General features: G+C 37.8%; 1 protein-coding gene across 2 annotated transcripts; it reads left to right on the top strand.

Annotated features, from left to right (window-relative positions):
• Positions 1–458: 458 nt before the first annotated feature.
• On the top strand, positions 459–23266 carry piwil1 (piwi-like RNA-mediated gene silencing 1). Of its 2 annotated transcripts, none has more exons than XM_052094453.1 (20): positions 459–556; positions 781–892; positions 2858–2986; positions 3453–3667; positions 3802–3923; positions 4015–4095; positions 4180–4377; positions 4476–4584; positions 8272–8398; positions 8873–8990; positions 9618–9732; positions 9836–10023; positions 10290–10362; positions 10459–10659; positions 10811–10914; positions 21786–21856; positions 21995–22148; positions 22236–22361; positions 22476–22623; positions 22733–23266. In XM_052094453.1, exons 1-20 carry the CDS (start codon positions 488–490, stop codon positions 22847–22849), a joined length of 2577 nt encoding a protein of 858 aa, XP_051950413.1. In that variant the 5' UTR covers positions 459–487; the 3' UTR covers positions 22850–23266. The 2 variants fall into 2 exon arrangements, with proteins under 2 accessions (XP_051950413.1, XP_051950414.1); XM_052094454.1 differs by having other exon boundaries at positions 488–556; positions 802–892.
• The last annotated feature ends 499 nt before the right edge of the window (positions 23267–23765 follow it).

Genomic DNA, 23765 nt, shown 5'->3' with positions numbered 1-23765 from the left:
GAAATCACGCGGCTCTGGCGTGCAAGACACGTGCAGTTGTAAATGCTGTTATATGGTAATATTTCTCATTACGCCGTTTTCTTCGTTAATTGGCCTTCAAATAATTAGTTGGACAGTGCAGTTTGCTTGTGTTAAAAAGGGGAATGTAGAATAGTAGTCATTTCGCAGTATCAATGCGTTTAATATTGAGTTTTCAATATAATTATCCTTAATTCTTAGCTAGTTTTGCTGTCAGGTAAGAATTTAAAACAAAGAACTGTTGCTCAGCTGTCTTGTGCATATTCAGTAATGTGGGTCAATAATATTTCTGCATAGTACCATACAATAAGTTTAAGTGGTTTTTTATAGCTACTTATCTGAATATGACCGTAATCTTTATTAATATGTGCACGTAAATCTCTCTGAATGGCTGCTAAAATAAAATGTTCTCGACTTATACAATTGTCACCCTCTCCTTAGATTACAGAGTTTGTAAAGTAGCCCCAATATGACGGGACGAGCTAGGGCGAGATCTCGAGGCAGAGGTCGCGGCCAGGAGGCTGCTGCTCCAGGCGCGGTGAGGTGTTTTTTTTTTTTCTCTTCTTTTTTCTTCTTCTCATAATTAGTTATGTATATATATATAATTATGAGAAGAAGGAAAAAAGAAGAAAAAATAAATAATGTGTGTGTATATATATATATATATATATATATATATATATATATATATATATATATATATATATATGTATATATGTGTGTGTGTGTGTGTGTATTGATTAGTATTCTTATACCCTGCAGCAACCATCCACATCACAAGAGGGTGTAAAACCTGTTTTGTCTTCTCCAGCTGAAGGAGAACTGGTGGGGAGGGGGAGGCAGAAAACTGTACCTGGAGCAATATCTGGAGAAGGTGAAATCAAGTGTACTGAATTAATTTAGTAATTAGTAAAGCTATTAGAATATTAATATTCTCTGTGGTCAGTGCACCTGAGCAGTTGGTGGCAATACTCTAATTAGTATTAACTAGGGATGGGATGATATGGTTATCTCATGATTTGGTTCGATGTACGATACAAGGTTCACAATTTGATATAACAACACTTCAATGTCAGTAGGACATAATTTTGTTTATTAAAAAAAATAAACATCTGCGTATGTGAAAGTGTATATTCAATATTGTAATTTGTCGGCATAAAATTTTTAAGTTTCCATCCAAGGACTTTTTGTGGGAATTTTGTTTTGCGCATTAAAATATAGCTGATGGAAATGCAAATTATTACTAAAATTCTGTAGATGAATAGTCAGCTGAATGACGTTCTCAGAATGTTCTACACTTCAAGACCATAAACTATCAGAACTATTTGTCCAATGCTGAGTTCACTTTCAGAAAACAAGCTTTTGAACATTTTAAAATGTTTAAATATTTTAAATCTAACCCACTTTACCTCGGATTGCATTTGCTGAGCTTCTTCAGAAAATGTAAATTGCAGAATAATGCTAAAATTAATTTTAGATGACAATGAAGTTCAGTTGGTCATTAAAAGTTGTGGGACATAATGCAGTTGTGATGGCAATGCTTTAGATGATTGTTCAAAATAGCCTATTGAATATCAGAAATGTATCATATATGTAAACCATGATATTACACCGCATACATTTTTCTTTAAATCTGTGCGCACAGCATATACACATCGATGGATGGTCGTTATACTAAGACCAAATGTTTTCCTCACTACTTGGTGCAGGATGCCAGCTTGAACATGATTCGCTTTCAGGTCAGAACCGGTGGCAACCTGTGATAGGTGCAACATCAGGACCAATATTACAGTCCTATCAGCGGGGCAACTGTTCCTTTTGATTGCAATTCCGTCTTCTGATTGCATTTATTTGTGAAATTAAAATGACAGTAAGCTGTTTAATCTCAATTAATTGTCTCAATACTCTACCCATTTTACAAGAATGAGGAAAGAAAATTAGGGAGGCAAAAGGTACACAATTAGCTATATAAACACATTTCTGTATGGAAACGGCTTAAGAGTAGATTTATTTAAACCAAAACTTATGCAACAAAGTTTTTTTTTAGGCATGACGTCATCACACAATTTTTAGCGATAGAAAAGTAAAAAAAAAAAAAAAACATTACGCATTTTCAATTTGTCGATAACAAAATAGCGCAAAACGTGGATGGAAACTAGGCTTTTGATGGACAGATTACACAGAATAAATGTTCTCTGTATTCTCAAGCACTTAAAAAAAAGGTGATTTTTTTTTTTTCCAGGTATTTCAGTACTTAAATGTCTAAAAGCTGAATTCATGCATTTTAAGCACTTCAGTGACCTTGTGCAAACCCTGTAAACGGTGTAGAAAAAAGCACCGTAGGGGTAAAATCAAGCGATAGATTGTTTGACATGTCATTTCTTTTATCACTTGGACAGAAAACAATGTTGCAAATTTCAAATTGTTGAGATTTGCCTTGATATGGTTCGTCAATTCAATATATCCTCCCATCCCTATGTTCAATAGTTAGGATGTTTTCAGCTCGGCCAGTAGTTCAGATTTTTTACTTGTCCTGTCAATGTTTTTAATGGCCCCATATCAAAAAATATATATGAAAAAAAGTTTAAATCATAATTTGCAATGTAGATCAAAAAAAGTCAAAGTTTTGAGTTTGCAAGCCGTAAAACGGTCTTAAAAGATTAACAAGTGTTAGATTTAGCGACAACACAACACTGACTTGAAGGGGCTAGTGACCATTCTGTCAACTGTTTGGAAGCACACTGGTGCTGGCCTCAGGCCAGTGGGCTTACCTGTTTGTGGAGCCCTCATCAGTACTTTGATATTGTCCATTTCTCTTTTGCTCTTTCCATCCTTTTAGCAATGGTCCAGATTTCTGCAGGTTTTAAACAGATTAAAATTGGGGAGAGAGGTGGACGCAGGCGGGATTTTCAAGATTCAGGGGTCCACACTCGCCAGCTCATGGAACATGTCAAAGAGTCTAAAACAGGTAATGCCAAACCATTAAGATCAAACATTTCTAGGGCTGTGTAACGGCACATGTTTTCTGATACTGAGATATCAATTCAAGTAAAACCCTTGGTGCATTATTAAAATATTGTTTACATTTTACAATTGGAGCCCAAGCTATTAAATGTATTTATTGCTATTTATGTAATCTGAGGTAAGTATTAAATTGCATTGCATGTAAATTTAGGGGCAAAAGTGGGCAACACTTGAAATTTAGCCACTTTCTCCGAAAGTGTCTTTCAGAATTGTCGAATTGACCTGAATAGGCTGTGCGAAATTATCTCCCAATAGTGCATTCTATAAGACAAGAAATATGTAACCGCTTAATACTGGTAAATAATTTTTTGCTCTATGGATTATATTCCCCCCACCCCTATTATTCTGTACTTGGCTTTAGTAGTGATATAGGAGATACTAGAGTTGACAAACTCTTCATGTGTCCACAGGTGTTTCAGGCACTGCCATTGAGCTGAGAGCCAATTTTATGCGTCTGATTTCACGGCCCCTTTGGGCTCTGTACCAGTACCATGTGGACTTCAAGCCACCTATGGAGTCGCGTCGTCTGCGCACTGCTTTGCTTTTCCAGCATGAAGAGACTCTGGGCAAAGCACACTCATTTGACGGAGCTATTCTCTTCCTTCCTAACAAACTGCACAACACTGTATGTTTAGATAGATCCCATGTCAAAGTGTTTGATTCAATTGTGATCTCAAATTGTTTTTAAGCTTTTTGAAACCAGTAACCTCTGTAATTTTATGGTGGATGACAAGTTGCTTTATTTGTCATTTTTTATAGGAGACCGTCTTGTGCAGTGAAACCAGACAAGGAGAGAAGGTGCAGATCACAGTCACACTTACAAATGAACTGCCGCCATCCTCTCCAGTGTGCCTGCAGTTTTACAATATCCTCTTCAAAAGGTAATCACAGTGCACAGCAGAATGTTTTGTTTTAAATAGTGTTGTAATTATGTGGTAATTAACTTAAAGCCCTGCTAATTTTGTGTTGTAGAATCCTGCGGATGCTAAACATGCAGCAGATTGGTCGCCATTACTACAATCCTGATGATCCATTCAACATCCCCCAGCACAGGTTTTAAAGCCACTGTGTATGCAAATTTAACACTGGTGGAAAATGAATTAATACTTTGCATAAACCCTGTCTCACTCTTTAAAGGCTGACAATTTGGCCTGGCTTTGTGACCACCATCCTTCAGTATGAGGCCAGTATTATGCTGTGCACCGATGTGAGCCACAAAGTTCTGCGCAGTGAGACCGTTCTTGACTTCATGTACAATCTGAGGCAGCAGTGTGGAGACCAGCGCTTTCCTGAAGTCTGCACCAAGGAGCTTGTGGGCCTGATAATCCTCACCAAGTAAAATGAGAGCAGCCACATTCAAAATTATAATTAAAAGTTGTTTAAAAAGAAATTCTCAGGTAATGATTGACTAACTTACTAACATTAATTTATAGGTACAATAACAAGACCTACAGGATTGATGACATTGCCTGGGACCATACCCCCAACAACACGTTTAAGAAGGGAGATTCAGAGATTTCTTTCAAAAACTACTTTAAGACGGTAACTTAATATTAAAAAGTCATATTGCGATTATTGAGATTAATATTGCTATATAATAAACAAATGGTATCATGATTCAACTTGCTTGGTTGTCTAGGAAAATGCACAAATAGATTACTGAAAATGATGAAATGTGTATTTTTCAAATAAAACATACAAACTAGCAAAAACTATAAGTTTTCAGTGCAGTGTTTTCAAATTAAAATATTTTTACTAAATGAAATCTCTTTGCATTACTGCAAACTTGTTATTTTCTCAATATTACACCTAAATAAAATAGAACAATAAATAAGAACATATGAATTTTCATGAAAATAAGATTGTCCAAACAAACAGGGACATTTAAGCAGGATGTAACATGTACTTTGTATACTCTTTTGAAAAGGAAACTGGATATAAAAGTGTGGTTCACTCAGTCAAACCACTAAAACTGTTGTTGTGGGTGTGTGTGTGTGAGGTCGACCGATACAGGTTTTTTCAGGCCGATGCCGATCTTTTGAAATCTGGGTCGGCCGATTAATGCTGCCGATTTAGTTTGGCCGATATGTGCTTGTTTTTAACCTTTTATTTGAAAGATAAAATGTAACTACTTACGTAAGATAGACAAAATTTCTCAAATACATTTATTGAACAATTGACCAATCTGCACTTGACACTTAAATTACAAATTTATAATGTAAAAACATATTGTATAAATAATGTATAACAAATATATTAAATAAAGCAGGTGTTATGAACTGCTCCGAGACCCGAAGATTGAGATCCAAATGCAGCTTTAATTAACTCTTTCCCCGCCAGCGTTTTAAAAAAAAAGTTGCCAGCCACCGCCAGTTTTTTTTGATGATTTTCGCTAAATTTTAATGGCCCGCAGAATATTTTCTTCCATGAATATATGAAGATGCTATATATCACAATAAAGATCTGAGCCTCTGCTTTTAGGCAAAAAAAAACGATTTTATTTTATCTTCATTTGTTCTTTTTTTATTGCGACTTGAACAGAGGTAGGTTTTGTCAAAAAACAACATTTCAGACAAAAAGCTGAGAAAAAGGCATGTTTATGTCTGATGTTTTGAGCTTCTCATACTCCACTTCTTCATGTTTGAGACGATCGCAGTCTGTTTCTTTGATCAAAGAGTTGCGTACTGTTTCAAAACATGCGCAGGGGTCTTCCTTACCGTATAACACCGGAAACCCGGAAAATTCCGCGTTTGGCGGGGAAGCGTTTTTTCATAAAACACGGAAAATTCCGTGTTTGGTGGGGAAAGAGTTAAGGGGCAATCCAGACACGTAATCCAATATTCAGAGCATCCAAGAGAAGCACAGGCATAACTAGGGATGGGTATCGTTAACGTTTTAATGGTATTACTACTCTTACCGATAGTGCTTATTGATCCGGTACTTTAACGGTATTCTTAACGGTTCTTTTTGTTATACATGTATATTAAACAAAGATAAACAATTACACAAAGACAAACGTTATATAGGCACAGTGATTTAATTTCAGGAAGGTCTACTAACATTACTGTTCAGGTGTGGTCTAAAAAGAAATCTAATAAAGTAATCAATTGTAAAATAACACTGCATAGTTTATCATAGATAGATTAATGCTTATTAATGCAGAAGTTATTCATTCAAGAGCTGTAAGTGATTTTTCTCTTTGCCTTTTGTTGTTTGATTTGCAGTAATGTCTCAATCGTCAGCATGTTTATTAGACTGCTTCCCCTTTAAGACCGAGTTCAGATCTTATAGGCTCCTGATGCACCATATTTTCTCCCAACTCTTTCCATAACTACGTCCATTTAAGACATAAACTGTGTTTAAGTGAATCTCCAAGCCGGTCGTTTTGACATATTGTGTATAGTTGATCGTTTAGACGCACGCACATGAAACCCAAAGTAGCCTATACTTTGCTTGTCTCGTTGCGGTCTCTTTCGGAGCGCGCGCCGCCTTAGGAACGATATCTCTTGCGCTCTTTTTATTATTAAACGCATCCCCCAATTTAGCAACAGTAGCTAGACTGCATTTTACAACAATCACCGATCGTGCTGATTCTGACGTTAAGTTTGAGTTTTAGGGAGAAATGTCAGTGCACCGCTGTGAAGGCAAGGAAGTTGTGCCAGACAGAATGCGGCTTATGTATAAATATTGTTTTTATAATCTTTGGAAGGCGAAATATAAAATAAAATCAGACTAATATCACAGATCTAAACCAGGCTACGTTTGAATGTTTAGTTCTGTCACTCATTTAGCAGGGCTGTGTTGTGCTCGCTGTGCGCGAGATCTCTCTCTCTCTGACTGCGAATAGCTAAATTGCATCAGACAAATGGTTTCATATTATTATACATAGAAATGGCTGGCGAGATAAAATTACTTTCTCTTTATAGCAATAATAATAAATGTATTTTCTTAATTTCTCCAGTACCGACAGCAGAACCGATAACGTCCGAGCTTACCAAAGCCAGTCGCTTCAATAGTCTATAGTGCGTTGGTATCTTTTTTATTACTTATTTCTCTGCATTGAGTGACAGCCCTCTCAAATATAAGACACACAAACAGAACAAATAAAAGTCTCAGATTCACTGTCTGTAATTGCAAAATTCTTGCTTATTGTGACATGATGGCAACCCTTCTGCTGTGATAATGCAACTTCAACTACACTATCAATATCCAAAGTAGCCGAACGTCATGTTGCCTGTCACATTTTTTCTTGAAGTTGGCAGTAACATATCAAAAGTTTTTAATTAAATATAAAGGAGTTATACAAATTTAATCCTTACCGTTTTCTCCAAGGAACTTAGCTCCTTCCTTAGGCACTGGATGAGGTCTGCTCACTCTGCTTGAAAATGACTCTAGGGGCAGCGTGCGTCGAACACTTGTTCCACAACAACACTAGGCTGCCCACAGATGCGCCTACCTAATAATCGGCTTGATATGCTTTGATATTGGCCGATGCCGATTATGTAAAAAATGCAAAACATTGTCCGATTAATCGGTCGACCTCTAATATACACACACATACATTTTATTGTTGTTGTAATTTTAATGTTATTTTTCACATAAGATTGATCTTATGATGATCTCATCAATGATGCAACACGTTGCAAGTTGCAGACAGCGGGGGTGAGAGACGAGCGTCTCCGTATTAGTGTGAGCATCAGCCGGTGGAACTAAATCTGTCAAGGTCTCGACTCCCACTCAGATTGGGTCTCTTCCGCGACTGGTTGAAGCAGCTCTGACCACACAGAGAATGACAGTTTTGGAGTTTGAGCTTATTTACATGCCACTCTCCTGTTTTATATTAACTTGAATTATTGATGAAATAAAGACATATCGCCAAGCTGTGATCTGTGTTTCTGTGTTATTTTTTTCTGGCCACCAGTTCAGTGTCGGTCTGCTCGGCATCTATCTTCGCCCGATTTCCATACTGACCACCGGAAACTCGCATGACATGACCGCACGTGCCACTCCCTAAACTGAGACTGACTGGCCATTTTTTTTATTAGCGGTGTAGAAAATGGTCAAACAGCTCTCAGAGAGAATGGGCTGTCACGTCCACACATGCAGCATTTGCCATCATATTATTGCACAGACTGAGATTGCAATATGATGAATCGTGCAGCACTAACAGGAAATTATTTTGATACCAGTTTCTGACTTTTATTGCTGCATTGATATTTTTCTCTCCAGCAATATGGTCTGGACATAACAGATGGGAACCAGGTTCTTCTGGTCAGTCATGTAAAGAGACTCGGTCCCGCAGGTCGGCCTCCACCCGGACCTGCCATGCTCATCCCAGAGTTCTGCTACCTCACAGGTAAATCTGCAACTACAGAAGTCTGAATTAACATTTTGTCTTACTGAGCTAATAAAACGGCTTGATGAGCAGTTTTCTTGTGTTGACATTGAAACGGAAGGGTTTGTTTATTTTAATTGCTTTAAGTTAAGCACAACAAAAGATGCTCCAACGAGCCATGATTTGATGCTTGTTGTTTGCTAGTTGATGACCGATGGAATTTATTAGGAGGCATTCTCATTCTGGAGAACATTTTATTTGACAAATTTGTGCACCAGCACTAAATGGTTCAGTGTGTATTACCTGCTTAAATATTTGTTTCTTTTGTACTTTTCAAAGTATGTTAACTTTTAGGTGGTGTCAAAGCTAACAGACATGTCAGAAAAACCACAAAATTCCAATTTTGCTGTGATTGGGTCATATAGATATTTGTAATGTTCCAAATAAACAACTAGCGGTCATGTCCATAAAATATGCTTTTTGTCCCCCCTTAAGGACTGACGGATAAGATGCGCTCTGATTTCAACATCATGAAGGATCTAGCCTCACACACAAGACTTAGTCCTGAACAGAGAGAGGGCAGAGTAAACCGTCTAATCTCCAACATTGACAGGTATGATATAGAAACCATCCCTATTAACATTGTGTCTTAGTTGAATCATTTGTATAGGCAACAGGAATTTAACGGCCTGAATTTAACTGGCTTCAATTACGCCTGGTATTAAGATGCATCTCGAGTGATCCGATCACATGTGGTCAAGTGAGACAAGTTGCTGTTTACACCTGGTCACTTAAATGCATCTACTGTGACCACGTTTGTTTTGATTTGGAGGGTCTCTGTTTCATGATGACACATCAATCACTATTCCAGTTTGTTACTGCATGATATTAAAATGGAACAGAGTCAGAAAAGACAAAGATTGCGGATGGAAAAAAGCTCTTTCTGGGCATGACAGTTCATGTGGTGTCAGATTTATTACTTAAATTGCATGTCACTAATGATAAAGGAATGCAGTACACCGCATACTATAGGAAGTTATTGTTAGCTCTAGTTAACATCACTGCAGTTTGATGTGGCTGTGTACTGTAGATGAATTGGAAATACTTCTGTAATTTTTCGAAATTACTGAAAAGGTTGATTCTGGAAGTTTTTAACGGTCAATTATTACCATTTTCTTACATTTCATCTACTCTGAAATTAGGGCTCTTGCATAAACCTTTCTCCCCACTGTCCCCTCAGAAACGCAGATGTGCAGAATGAACTGAGCACCTGGGGTCTGAGCTTTGAGAACAGGCTACTAAGTATGAACGGAAGAGTTCTACCTTCTGAGAGGATCACACAGGGAGGCAGAGTGGTAAGGAAGATGACTCCACTACCCTCCAGGCTTGGCAAAAAAGAAAAAGAAACATTTACAAGTAAGGTTTAATTGAGGTATTAATTTTTCTTTTATCTTTTAGTTTGAGTATAACCCATGGGCAGCAGACTGGTCTAAAGAAATGAGAGGCGTCCCTCTTATTAGCTGCATGCCTCTGGACAACTGGCTAATGTTCTACACACGCCGAAATGCGGATGTCGCCCAGTCTTTGCTTCAGACTCTCAACAAAGTGGCTGGGCCCATGGGAATCCGCATGCAGAGAGCCATCATGTAGGGTCTACAGCATAGAGAAACCTCAATACTATTTACCATTCCCTTTCCATTCACATTGGAGTAGTTAACCAAAACATTTAATTCTTTCATTTACTTGCTCGTTTTTCCAAACCCGTCTGAATTACTTTTTCAGTGGAACAGTAGAAGACCTATTGTTTTGGAAAAACACAAGGTTGAGTGAGTGTGGGGGGAAAACACAAGGTTGAGTGTGGGGGGAATGGGGGATGAACTATCCCTTTAATTACCATTTCTTATCTAAGCAGGATTGAGTATGAGGATCGTCAGGAATCTCTATTGAGAGCCCTACAACAGAATGTATCACCAGAAACACAGATGGTATGTCCAGCAATCACATATAAAGGCACACTTGTCATAATTGAAGACCAAAACCCAGCACTTTTTGTTTTTCAAATTGCTTTTGTGCTTTTATAGGTGGTGGTGATCCTTCCAACCAATCGAAAGGATAAGTATGATTGTGTGAAGAAGTACCTGTGTGTGGATTGCCCCACTCCCAGTCAGTGTGTGGTGTCTCGCACCATCAGCAAACCTCAAGCACTTATGACTGTGGCTACCAAGATTGCCTTGCAGATGAATTGCAAAATGGGAGGAGAGCTGTGGAGTGTAGAAATCCCAGTAAGACCCTAAAAACTAAGGATATCTTGAATTATCATATGCGCAGCTCTACTGTTGTTTTGAATTATGTAAAGTTACTCTACATCGGCAGTAAATGCAGATATCTGTACAAAAAAATTAAAATTAGTCACAATGATTATTTGCCTTTCAGTTGAGGCAGCTGATGGTTGTAGGCATTGACTGTTACCATGATACTGCTGCTGGGAAGAGATCCATCGGAGCACTGGTGGCCAGTCTAAATCAGGGCATGTCCAGGTAGGGCTGTCGCTTGTGAAAATTGCTGACAATTAGTAGGGATGCTCCGATTCCGATACCTGGATCGGTTCTGATACGGACTCTTTTAAATGGTATCCATCTGACAAGCCTGATCCAAATCTGATACTTTGTGTTAGTAGTCATGTTCATTACTGTCAAGCTCTAAAAATGTAATTAAAGAACCATAAAAACACCATTAAAGTTGTTCGTATGACGCTGCATTTTGTGCAAGTCACTTAAAGACGTGCGATAGCTCTGTGAATCGCAATGGGCTGTGTTTAAATAGTTTAAGTAACTAGTATTTTATAGTAATGTAGTATGCACACACGGTGCTAGTACATTAGTGAGTGGTGCTGCTCTGGGTGATTCACTGAGCCTTCATGCAGTGCGAAAAATTTGAGTGGGTTTCACGAACATCTCAGATGTAGATGCTCAATAGATCAGTTGACTTAAAATATGCATTTAGAAAAGGCACCGGAGGTGCATTTTACCAGAATTTGAATAAGCGAATTGCACTACTTTGAACTTGCCTATGAACAGACACATCCAAGACTTCCTGGAGAGATTAGAATGTCAAAATAAAAGCGTGAGGGTTTAAAATGTGCACGATTTTAATATATTACTGTTGCATTAAAATTAAGTCACTAATAATAATATTAATAACAGTTTATTATTATTATTATTGTCATTAGTATTTGTTTATAATTTATATTCTATTTTTGTTGAATGGGTTCCAAATAATAAATGAATGAAGAGTGAGAGCCCGACCGATATGGGATTTGATACTTGATACCAATTTTAGAGGGGGGAAATTCACTGATTGCTGATATGGTGGCTGTTAATTTGAGCTGGAATGAAAACTGACCTTTTCTATGTGGATTGTGCACCGATTTTGCACCAATATAACTGCATACGTACTCAGATGGCTACTTAAACAAATATTTCTTTCAAAGAATATTTGATATTATTATACATTGTCAATAAATTCTAGAAATTAACACTGAGAAAATAAAGAATAAATAAAAATACAATAAATAGCTTAATAAACATCAGTACTGTTAAGTATCACTCAAATGCTGACTATTTTAATACTGCCATGAATTAGGGGCAGGTTGTAAAATAAGAATCATTTACATCTACCGAGTCAAGTGGTGTTATACCGTATTCTGCTATACAAGTTCAGGGAAAACTTTCAACGGTGGAAAACCAGACTATTAAATATTACATTTTATAAATGACACTGCTAGAATTGTTCAGTTGAAGTGGGTACCAAACTGAATACTGAACAAAACAATTTGGTGAATTCATGTTTACACATTATCTTCCAATCAGCTGAAAAGCAATGAAAGTAGCTACGTGGTTAGCTAGGTAGCTATAAGTTTGTTACGGAAAGTAAAATATGGACCAGTATTGCGTCTCACCAACTAGGTAACAGACAAAATCCACCACCGCACTGTTGTTTGCTGAGCCGCAAAAATATGCTCTGCTTGCCTTTCAATCTGCTACATTACTGACTGCATTGACAAACTATATCTGACTGATAGCAAATAGTTGTTATAAACATGATTGACATGGTAGTCAGGGACAGGGTTAATGTTAAATTAGTTAAATTGTTTTAACTTTCCGCTATGTATTTCACAAACCAGCTAGCAACTTACTGAGTAGACACCTCTTAACTCGGAACCACTTAACTCCACCCTGTCTGCAGAGCCACCGTCAGCTCTGTAAACAATGGAATCGGCGCATGCTCAGCTGGACAAACTACATAATGACACCAATTATAAAGCATTGTATTCTGCATTATATGTTCTGAAAAAGTTTACATATCTGCTCATATCGGTAAACACCCCAATACTGATATATTGGTGAAAGGCGAATATCGGTCGGGCACTACTTACAACTAAATTGAACAAAAAAAGAGATCTGAATCCTTTAAAGTCCAGATGCATGTTGAGAGAATTTGGGGGGGGGGGCAAAAATAAAACACTGGTTTCTTTTCTACTGAAGACTGGAATTACTAAGGCTGGGTATTGAGTTCGATACATTTTAGGCACTGACCAAATTACCTCTAAACAATCGAGTTTCTCAATGTCTTGTCGTTCGGTACCAAATTTCAATACCTGGGTATCTAGTCAATGACTAAAATTTTTGGAGTTCCAGGTCTAAGAATGAATGTAAGTAACATTGCTAACTGTTCTGCATTACAGAGAAATACTAAAGCATAATAATGAGCCTTTTAAAATATAATTCTTTACAAACACGCGCACAAAGCGAGCTGCAGCGTCACTGGGAAAAACAGTAATGATTCTGAATGTGTCAGAAAAAACAGCAAGAGACTGTCTGAACATTTTGTTAATTTGAGACGATCTCTGGATCAATGATGGTGAGTGATCGCCCATTGCTAATGCCTTTTACAATGTTATGGATGATATTTGGCTCGTTTTCCCATTAATCTGTTAAATTATTTTCAAATTAATATAAAAAATTATTTGCCCATCGACACAGAGACATGCGCTTGAAGAAACACTATTACATTATTAAGTACAGATGACAGAAAAGCCGTATATGGTCATATATGACGCGCTGATACAGAGGTGCGCAATCTTGTGGAACATGCGCTTCTAAGGATCTCACACTTTCTGCCTTGCGATATTTTTATTCTTTTATGAGTGCTGCAAATGACCTCAGACATCTCAGTTCAGGTGGTGCTTTGAGTTCAGTTCACTTTATATCCACAGAACAGTTTATTGTGAACGCAACTCAGCAGCCTGTAAAATAACACAAACTGTCAAATAATACAGTAATAATTCAGCAGCCTGTAAAATAACACAAACTATCAAATAATAATTTCAGTGATTATCATCATTATAATTATTTTAACATTTAGAATTGTTTTTGTCTTCTTTTTGTAAGTAATTTTCCGCGTGCATGTTTAGACAGATTCTTGCCTGACGGTAAATGGAAAGGTGGTTGTGTGTGTGAGTGTGTATATAATACTAATATATAATATATTAGTATCACAAAAGTGAGTACACCCCTCACATTTTTGTAAATATTTGATTATATCTTTTCACGTGACAACACTGAAGAAATGACACTTTGCTACAATGTAAAGTAATGAGTGTACAGCTTGTATAACAGTGTAAATTTGCTGTCCCCTCAAAATAACTCAACACACAGCCATTAATGTCTAAACCGCTGGCAACAAAAGTATGAAATCAAGGTGTCTTTCTTTATCGCTTAACCCTGCTTAATGAAAATGATTCCACAGTACCACCTAGCGTCCAACCAGCGGTAATACCAGTGTTCGTCGTTTTCCTGCAGAGTTGTTTTTTTTCCAGACCAAAGTATCGTAGGAACTGGTATTGATACCGAAAATTTTTGAACGATACCCAGCCCTAGGAATTACTGTTAATTCCAGTATACTAGTTAAAGTTTTTCTTAATAAGCTGTAACACTACACATTATTTCAATATAAATGTAATCAAAATAAACACTACAGTTTAGTTAATTCTCTTTTAGTCCACAGGTAGGTTTCACTTAACCACCATCACCGTCCTTCTCCCTTCACTCATACGGACGACGTGCAGTATTTAATAGTGTATAAGCACCTTGCTTACCTCCTACTCCCATGAGACCAATCAATGTTCCCCCTTGTGTACCCCCATCAGGGAGATTTCCAAGGGATGCTTCACTGAAAATGATGAAGTTCAGAGCACTGCTTCCCAAATGCTGAAATTTGAGTCAAGTTTTCAGATTTAAGCTTTCTAATGATCTTATTTGTCTTGTGAATAGACTGGACTGTAGCATCTTTTATATTTGATGCTAAGCTGCTTGCATCAAACAATGTCTGGTTTGTTTTACAACCCACAGTATCTGTCCTATTTTTGACCTGAGCTGCTCTTTTTCAGTCTCATTAAGACAGTCATCTCTCTGCACAGAACGTGCTACTTGCAGGCGAATAGGCTGTAGGTTTTCAATATAACTGTGCTGATGAACATGAACTACACCATTAATGGTAACAAAGTCCATTCCCACATGGCAGAAATTTTCATGTTCCTCACGTCCAACATGAAACGCAGACCTTAGTATGGGAATCACATCTGTTGAGAAGTTTTGTGAGCTTGCCCAAAGAAAAACATCATCATGACATGCGAGTACTCCGGTAACCTTACACTGTTCATCCAATGGATCTACTTGAGACAATCTTCCACCCATACACAGCATGATTTCTTTCACCTTTTTAGACCAATACAATGAAGCATCTGCAAGGCCATAAACACACTTATTTAGTTTCCATAGAATATTTTCATTTTCAGCTTGAGGAGGGGGCCAGACGTAGATTTCTCTAGACAACTGCATACTCTGTAAGAAAGCAGATTTGATGTCCATAGAATGGACATGCCACTTATTTTGACAGATTACTGCTAATAATAGTCTCGAGTCTGAAGCACAGGTTGGGGAATCTTTCTGCAGCTCGTGAATATTAAGCTCTTCAAAACCTCTAGCAACGAGTCATGCTTTGGGCATGATATCATTAGGAGTTTCTTTGAGACTACAGACCCATCTGGTAGAGACACATTTTTGACCTGCATCAAGAAAAACATTTTTGTACCAATTAATAATTTCATCCTGTTTGGCTGCATCAAATGAAATGGCTCTTGTTATGAATGCATCAGTCTCCCCTATCAGTTGATTCAATGTTAAGATTATCCACAGACTCCTTTTGACCATCACTGCCATTAGGTTCAATATATTGCAGATTAAACCAGTTTTTGTGTTTCCCAGAGGCTTTGCTTGCTCTGCCTATAACTTTGGCTCTCTGTAGACCACCACCATCCTGTTTCATGAATGATATGCTCTGTCCTGTTTTTAACTTCACATCAGTAGAAGATATAGGGTTATCACAAACATTTTGGTCTGTTTTAGTTTGTTATACTTTGGTGAACCTCTTCTCCTGTATTCACTTCCCTGTCGCTGATGTTTTCCTGTTCGCTGTCTGTTTTTCATTATCTGAGCTTTCTGCTACATTGTTTTCTGCCTTTTTCACTTGCTGTCTCACTGTTGTCTTGTACAGTTTGCTTATCCTGAAATTCCTGATCCTGTGTGTTTTGTATGGCAGAGCCTGGATTGATGTACTCTAATAAGAGTCCCCCCATGTCTTACAAATACAACAGCTCCATCTTGACCAATAACTACCCCTGGTCCCCCACTCAAGACAGTCTGCTCTTTTGTATTATATCCTGTCACATACATGTCATCTGTGGGCCTGAACTGCTTGGGTAGTGCCTTTCTTATCCGCTCAGAAGACTCCGCTTCAGTGAATGGTTTCCTAGAAGCATGTAAAGCCGAAATGTGTTCTCCTACTTTAGCACTCAAAGTGGTACCTTCTAGAGCAGGTAGTTTATCAACTAATACAGAAGGAAGGTTAGGATTCTGTCTAAACATTAGTTGATATGGACTGTAGCCATGAACATTCAACATACTGTTCTTAGCCATGAGGGCCCAGTCAAGGGCAGTGTGCCAGTCACATCCATTTTCTTGTTTAACCTTCTGAATTATCTCAGTGAGCGTTTCATTATGTCTCTCGAGTAGTCTATTGCTCCAGGGACTGTATCCTGCTATTGTTTTTGTCTCAATGTTAAAGTTTTCAGCCATGTCTCTTATCTCTTCATTGTTGAATTCTCCACCATTGTCACTGTACAGCCTCTGGGGGTGAGCCATGGACACTTATCCAAGTGTGACTGAAGGAATTGACAATTTCAGATGACTACTATGTTTTCACAATGTTTCCAGCACTGAAAAGTGATCGATGATGTGGAGATACCATACACCTGGCTCCAACTCGTGCAGATCCACCGCCACTGTCTCGTTATATTCCAAAGCTAAGGGCAATCCCACAGCAGGCTTTGGCTTTCACAGTCATATATTATTTGTTGTAAGATAAAGCATTTTTGTCATTATTTCCTGAACTGTAAATGAGCCTCTGTAGTCTGCTGACGAGTGACCAAACTGTTTATGGAGCTTCAGAAGGACTTAACGTTTTTCATCTGGAGACATATTATCTGTCACTTTTAGGACTTCCTCTTCAGTTTGGCCTTTTTTTGTTTATTTCTCTGATATTGACAGTAATGTCCAGAACTAGTAAATTCAAGAGGAATGGATTGTTTGAACATCACTACACCGTCCTTGTCCATGTCCAAAATAGTCCCTGCCGCCTTCAGGGACATTTTACTCACAGGAGTGGAATTTCAACATTAACAACTTCAGTTTCAATTTGGCATTTTGTCAGTTCTATTTTAGCTGGTAGTTTCAAATTTCTTGTGGAATATACCAAATTCCCATCTCCAAACTGAAATGGTCTGCAACTGGGAGTTTTTATTTGCATCAGCTGGTTCACTTGATCTTGGGTGACACCATCAATATAGCTTTCCAGCCATTTCTCCCCAAACACAGTACGGGTACAAGCAGTGTCAATAATGGCTGATCCCAGCGATTCAGTCATAAATATCTCTGTGCCTGACATGGCGGCCTTTGTAAACTGTTACATTCCTCTACATTTGCATCTTCAGTTATTCTTACTTGTTCAGTTTTCTTGTGGGGACAGTCTTTCGCCCAATGAAATGTACACTGGAAAATAGCACATCTGGATCTCTTACCGAACATATCAAGTGGATTAGTCCCTGGTAATGGCTGCTTTAGTTGTCCACTATGGAAAGTTGCGCTCCGTTTTCCTCTTGTACTCTTTGTTCTGTGAAAAATGACACGTCCTGGTTCACTTGTATTCCGTTCGATGAGCCTGTCGTTTTCACTCAAATCCTTTTTAGAGCAGACTTCATGGAGGAAAACTTCAACTCCGTGCAGGCCGTCAATGCTAGCTGTCTGCTTTTTTCATCAAGAACAGGCCATATCTAATAGCTTAAAAGCCAGCACAGCATCTGCAGGTATTTCCATCGCCGTTTCAGAGGCTCTTCCCTCAAGCCCCAAGGCGACAGCTTGCTTCTTTTTTGGGGAGGTCTTTAACCCGCAACCAGATATTAACTAAAATTATTCCAACACTCGTATGGCCAGGCTTCATCTAAATTTGGCAGAACTTTATAACTGGCTGCCATACTTGAACCGGCCTCTGCTACCAATTTTATTCAAAATAAACACTACGTTTATTTAGTTAATTCTCTTTTAGTCCACAGGTAGGTTTTTACCTCATCATTCTTCTCCTTCACTCATACGGCACGACGTGCAGTATTCAATAGTGTATAAGCACCTTGTGCCGAGGTGAACAGTGTACAGAAGTAACATGTTAACAGTTAGAGGTTTATGTTTCTCTTTACATATTAAAGAGTACTCCCAATTAGTTCCACACAATAATGTAAAGTTATTCTAAACTGATTATGCAAAAAAAAAAAAATGGTGTCTGCTTGGTATCGGCCGATATTGGATCGGAATAAAAAGGTATCTGTGCATCCCTAACAATTAGTTGTCAAACAAATAATTGGGATTATGACAATTGTCTGTTTAAGGATTTTCTCTATAATGACATTTAGTCTGGTTTTTTGGGCTTTCACCATTATAATTTACTGTCATACAATTTGTCATACATCTTAGTGTATGTGTGCTTCATATACTTAAGTAATTTCTATTCAACTTGGAATTATATAATAAAATGGGACCATATGATTTCCTTTAAGACTTATGAATGACATGAAAAATAAAAAATATTTAATTAGAATTTCACTGATGCGATATCTGGATCAGTATCACCTCAGAATCCGACGTTTTTAACCGTATCAGGTGTTGGTCTGATCAGCCCGATTGAAATCCGATACTGTGTGTTAGTCATGGTTGTTACTGTCAAGCTCCAAAAATGACATAAGCTTTGAGAATCGCTAAAAGCTGTATTTAATAATTAAATAGAGTCTGCATGTGCAGTGCATTTCTGTGAATGCATGCTGCTCTGACACTCTTAGCACACATGGGGCTCTTGATGCACTGCTGTTTTCAGCTATGAAAGCAGTGTAGTATAATTAACATATATACATGCTGGACGGAGCCGAGCTACAATCGCATTATCTAGGACTGGTACATTAAAGTCGGACAAAAGCACTTACATTACATTTAAAAAAATAAATGTATATATATATATTAGTTTTAGTCTGACTGAAATTGAACTTTTAAAAGTGCATGTAAATGCACTCCGTTAGGTATACAGGTGCTGGTCATATAATTAGAATATCATCAAAATGTTGATTTATTTCAGTAATTCCATTTCAAAAAGTGAAACTTGGATAATGTATACATTCCACACAGACTGATATATTTCAAGTGTTCATTCCTTTTAATTGATGATTATAACTGACAACTAATGAAAAACCCCAAAATCAGTATCTCAGAAAATTAGAATATTGTGAAAAGGTTCAATATTGAAGACACCGGGTGCCAAACTCTAATCAGCTAATTAACTCAAAACACCTGCAAAGGCCTTTTAAATGGTCTCTCAGTTTAGTTCTGTAGGCAACACAATCATGGGGAAGACTGCTGACTTGACAGCTGTCCAAAAGACGACCATTGACAACCTTGCACAAGGAGGGCAAGGCACAAAAGGTCATTGCTGGCTGTTCACAGAGCTCTGTGTCCAAGCACATTAATAGAGAGGCGAAGGGAAGGAAAAAAAAAAGTGTACAAGCAATAGGGATAACCGCACCTTGGAGAGGACTGTGAATCAAAACCCATTAAAAAATGTGGGGGAGATTCACAAAGAGTGGACTGCAGCTGGAGTCAGTGCTTCAAGAACCACCACGCACAGACGTATGCAAGACATGGGTTTCAGCTGTCGCATTCCTTGTGTCAAGCCACTCTTGAACAAGACACAGCGTCAGAACACAAAAAGGACTGGACGGCTGCTGAGTGGTCCAAAGTTATGTTCTCTGATGAAAGTAAATTTTGCATTTCCTTTGGAAATCAAGGTCCCAGAGTCTGGAGGAAGAGAGGAGAGGCACAGAATCCACGTTGCTTGAAGTCCAGTGTAAAGTTTCCACAGTCAGTGATGGTTTGGGGTGCCATGTCATCTGCTGGTGTTGGTCCACTGTGTTTTCTAAGGTCCAAGGTCAACGCAGCCGTTTACCAGGAAGTTTTAGAGCACTTCATGCTTCCTGCTGCTGACCAACTTTATGGAGATGCAGATTTAATTTTACAACAGGACTTGGCACCTGCACACAGTGCCAAAGCTACCAGTACCTGGTTTAAGGACCATGGTATCCCTGTCCTTAATTGGCCAGCAAACTCGCCTGACCATAACCCTATAGAAAATCTATGGGGTATTGTGAAGAGGAAGATGCGATACGCCAGACCCAACAATGCAGAAGAGCTGAAGGCCACTATCAGAGCAACCTGGGCTCTCATAACACCCGAGCAGTGCCACAGACTGATCGGCTCCATGCCACGCCGCATTGCTGCAGTAATTCAGGCAAAAGGAGCCCCTACTAAGTATTGAGTGCTGTAATTGAGTGCTGTACATGCTCATACTTTTCATGTTCATACTTTTCAGTTGGCCAACATTTCTAAAAATCCTTTTTTTGTATTGGTCTCAAGTAATATTCAAATTTTCAGAGATACTGAATTTGGGATTTTCATTAGTTGTCAGTTTTAATCATCACAATTAAATGAAATAAACATCTGAAATATATCAGTCTGTGTGTAATGAATGAATTTAATATCCAAGTTTCACTTTTTGAATGTAATTATTTATAAATAAACTTTTTGATGATATTCTAATTATATGACCAGCACCTGTAGATATTCTAAAATTAGTGAGAAAAAACAACTCGTATCGAATCTGTGTCTTCTGATAACGAGAGTTCAGGTATCGGAACGCAAGAGAAAAGTTGTATCGGTGCATCCTTATTTTTGATATGAAAACATTTTCAAATACTTAATGTCTCTCTTTGGTAAACTGCTTTGCGAAACTTGATCAACTTTACATTTCCATTATTTTTGGAACCCAGATAAATTGAATGGCTATTATATTGTATTTTGGAACAGTAACATTTATTTTCTAAATTCTTTAATTTCTAATGTTATTTTAGTGCTCACCCTAAAATAATGTTTATTTGAACCTTCACTCATCTTCACCTTCTCTGTTACTGTGTGTCTTTAGCACTGCTTCTATGAACCCGTTATGACTAAAAACATATGTCATTACACAAATGTTAACAGTGATTTGCGTTCAACATAAAAATCCTTGTTTTTATTTTCACAGCACTTCACAAGCATTTAATCTTTACGCTCTTCAGGTGCTGTCCGCAGTGCGACTTAGCGAGATCATCGCAGTTCAATTGAATGAGACACAGATTCGTAATTTGTGGCATTTATATATTCCATTCAAAGTCCCATACTTAAAGAGTCAAATTTGATTGGAATTTGATGTGCACAATAATCATGGTTCTCAAATAATTTTGACAGGCCTATGTCCAGGTAATATACAGTTTGAAGATAGTACTGTTTTAACCAAGAACAAGCTTAAAATGATTAGTTTATTTTTTTAAATAAAACACCAGTGGAAGTGTTACTGCAAATAGTCTGTCAAGTAAAGAAAAAAACTAAAACTCTGCATCTTTTCAGATGTAGGTTTGAGTATTTATAATCACTGTCCAAAAAAAGTTCCCCACGAGGCTTTTCACTGCAACAAGGAAATAATGTTGCACTGTAGTAAAATGCCTTCTGTTTGCAAGGTTTACGCTATCAAATAGAACATTTCGGTCAGTGGTGGAAACTTCTGTTATCATGAATGACTGCATGGTTTGAATGATTTTAGTCAGTCAGATTGTGTGGCTTTACCTAAATAGTATATAATGTCCCTTTTTTGTATCTTTTAGATGGTTCTCTAAGTGTGTCTTGCAAAACCGTGGTCAAGAGATCATTGATGCCCTGAAAGGATCTTTGCAAGGTGTGCAGTTAATGTCATTTATCTCACCTAATGGCTCTGCCTTTTTGCTTTTGAATGACTTCATGATTTGTTCAGTTCTATAATAAAGGCTTTATTATAAAAATCATGCATCAATATTGACATTATCGGTCTCCTCAGCTGCTTTGAAGGCATATCTGAAGTACAACAATTCCCTGCCCTCACGCATCATTGTGTATAGAGATGGAGTTGGGGATGGCATGCTGCAGAGTGTGGTGGACTATGAAGTCCCTCAGATCGTGCAGTCAATCAAGACGATGGGGCAAGATTATGAGTGAGCCACACTTCATGTAGACAGATTAACACTTTGGAACTGTTGAATTCCCTCCATTTGTATTTACGGTTTTCATTTTGAATGCAGGCCCAAACTGTCTGTAGTGGTGGTGAAAAAGCGCATCAGCTCCAGATTCTTTGCTCGAATTGATGGCAAAATCGCCAACCCTCCTCCTGGAACAGTCATCGACACTGAAGTGACTCGTCCAGAGTGGTGTGTACAGAGCAAAGTCATTAGGACTGGTCTTTATCAATAAATCAGCCACTTTATATTGATATAATGTGAATGTTTTTTTTTTAATCAAGTGTTCAATCTGCTTTTTCCCAGGTACGATTTCTTCGTAATCAGTCAGGCTGTGCGCTTTGGATGTGTTGCCCCTACTCATTACAATGTTGTGTTTGACAACAGTGGTCTCAAACCAGATCACATGCAGAGACTCACCTACAAACTCTGCCACATGTACTACAACTGGCAGGTAATGACCCCCTTAAATCATTGCAAAAGTATTACCCTGCTGATAGTGCTGTGTAAGCTCAATTATGTGATGTCTCATGTTCATCATGGCTCTCTCTTTCCATGTTAAGGGTATTGTCCGAGTGCCTGCACCATGTCAGTATGCCCATAAACTGGCTTTCCTCATTGGTCAGTCCATTCACAAGGAGCCCAACATGAACCTGGATGACTTCTTGTACTACCTGTAATTCAGTGTAATGATTTAATGCAGGGTTTGGAAGCATAATAGAGCCTTTTTATTAGTTTGCTTCCCAGTTGGTTCAGTTGAACTAAAAAGTATCATGTCAGGATAAATTTTTTTTATATATGTTACCTGCATGTAGTGTGTTCAGAAAGAAGCAAGTATAAGAGTTTTGAGTTTGTTTAAATGCTTAAGGCCCTGCTGTTTTTCGTTTGTATATTCGCTTTCCTTTTTTTCTGGAGTATCTTTATTGCTCAGGCATCTTGCTTATGTGGCCAAGTTCAAGGTGCAGTTTTCTTTATTATGCTGATAATCTGGTTCAAATGGCAGATTTCTTGGTCATGTTAAATGCTCAGATTGTTAGTGATTAGTTTATCCACTGTTTATTTATCCTCTGATTTCCGATCTGGAAAAAATCAAGCGATTGTATGTGTAATCACTTTGATGTACTGCATATGGTTTGGTTTCACACAATTAAATGGAGGATAGATTAGTCTGCTGACTTGTTCATGGTTGACAGACTTGGAGCAACTGACATTTTAATGTTTGGATGAAACCATTTTGATATCTAGATTACAGTTAACACACAAAACTAATGCTACAGAGATACAAAATGGTCATGTTTGATATCAAAGAGGACAAATAAAAACTGTTCATGTTCAGTTTTGCATTAAAGGTATAGATCACACAAAAATTTGAATTCTCATAATTTACTCCATGCCATCCCAGATGTGTGTAACTTATTTTGAACTGAACACAAATTAAGGCTTTTCGAAGAATATTTACGCTCTGTAGATCCATACAATGCAAGTGAATGGTGACCAGGAATCTTAAGGTCCAAAAAGAATAAAAGTTATACAGAGCTTAAATCTATACCTTCAAAAGCGATATAAGTGTCTGAAACAAATCAATATTTAAGTCTT

The sequence above is a fragment of the Xyrauchen texanus genome, chromosome 27, assembly GCF_025860055.1.
Source record: "Xyrauchen texanus isolate HMW12.3.18 chromosome 27, RBS_HiC_50CHRs, whole genome shotgun sequence".
NCBI lineage: Eukaryota > Metazoa > Chordata > Actinopteri > Cypriniformes > Catostomidae > Xyrauchen > Xyrauchen texanus.
This window is presented reverse-complemented; position numbering and strand designations above follow the sequence as displayed.

Bases quoted from the DNA above. Each gene is read 5' to 3' on its own strand.
- piwil1 (XM_052094453.1), top strand. From the start codon at position 488: ATGACGGGACGAGCTAGGGCGAGATCTCGAGGCAGAGGTCGCGGCCAG. The intron at 557-780 runs GTGAGGTGTTTT...TATACCCTGCAG, and splicing joins AGGCTGCTGCTCCAGGCGCG to CAACCATCCACATCACAAGA. The intron at 10,660-10,810 runs GTAAGACCCTAA...TTTGCCTTTCAG, and splicing joins TGTGGAGTGTAGAAATCCCA to TTGAGGCAGCTGATGGTTGT.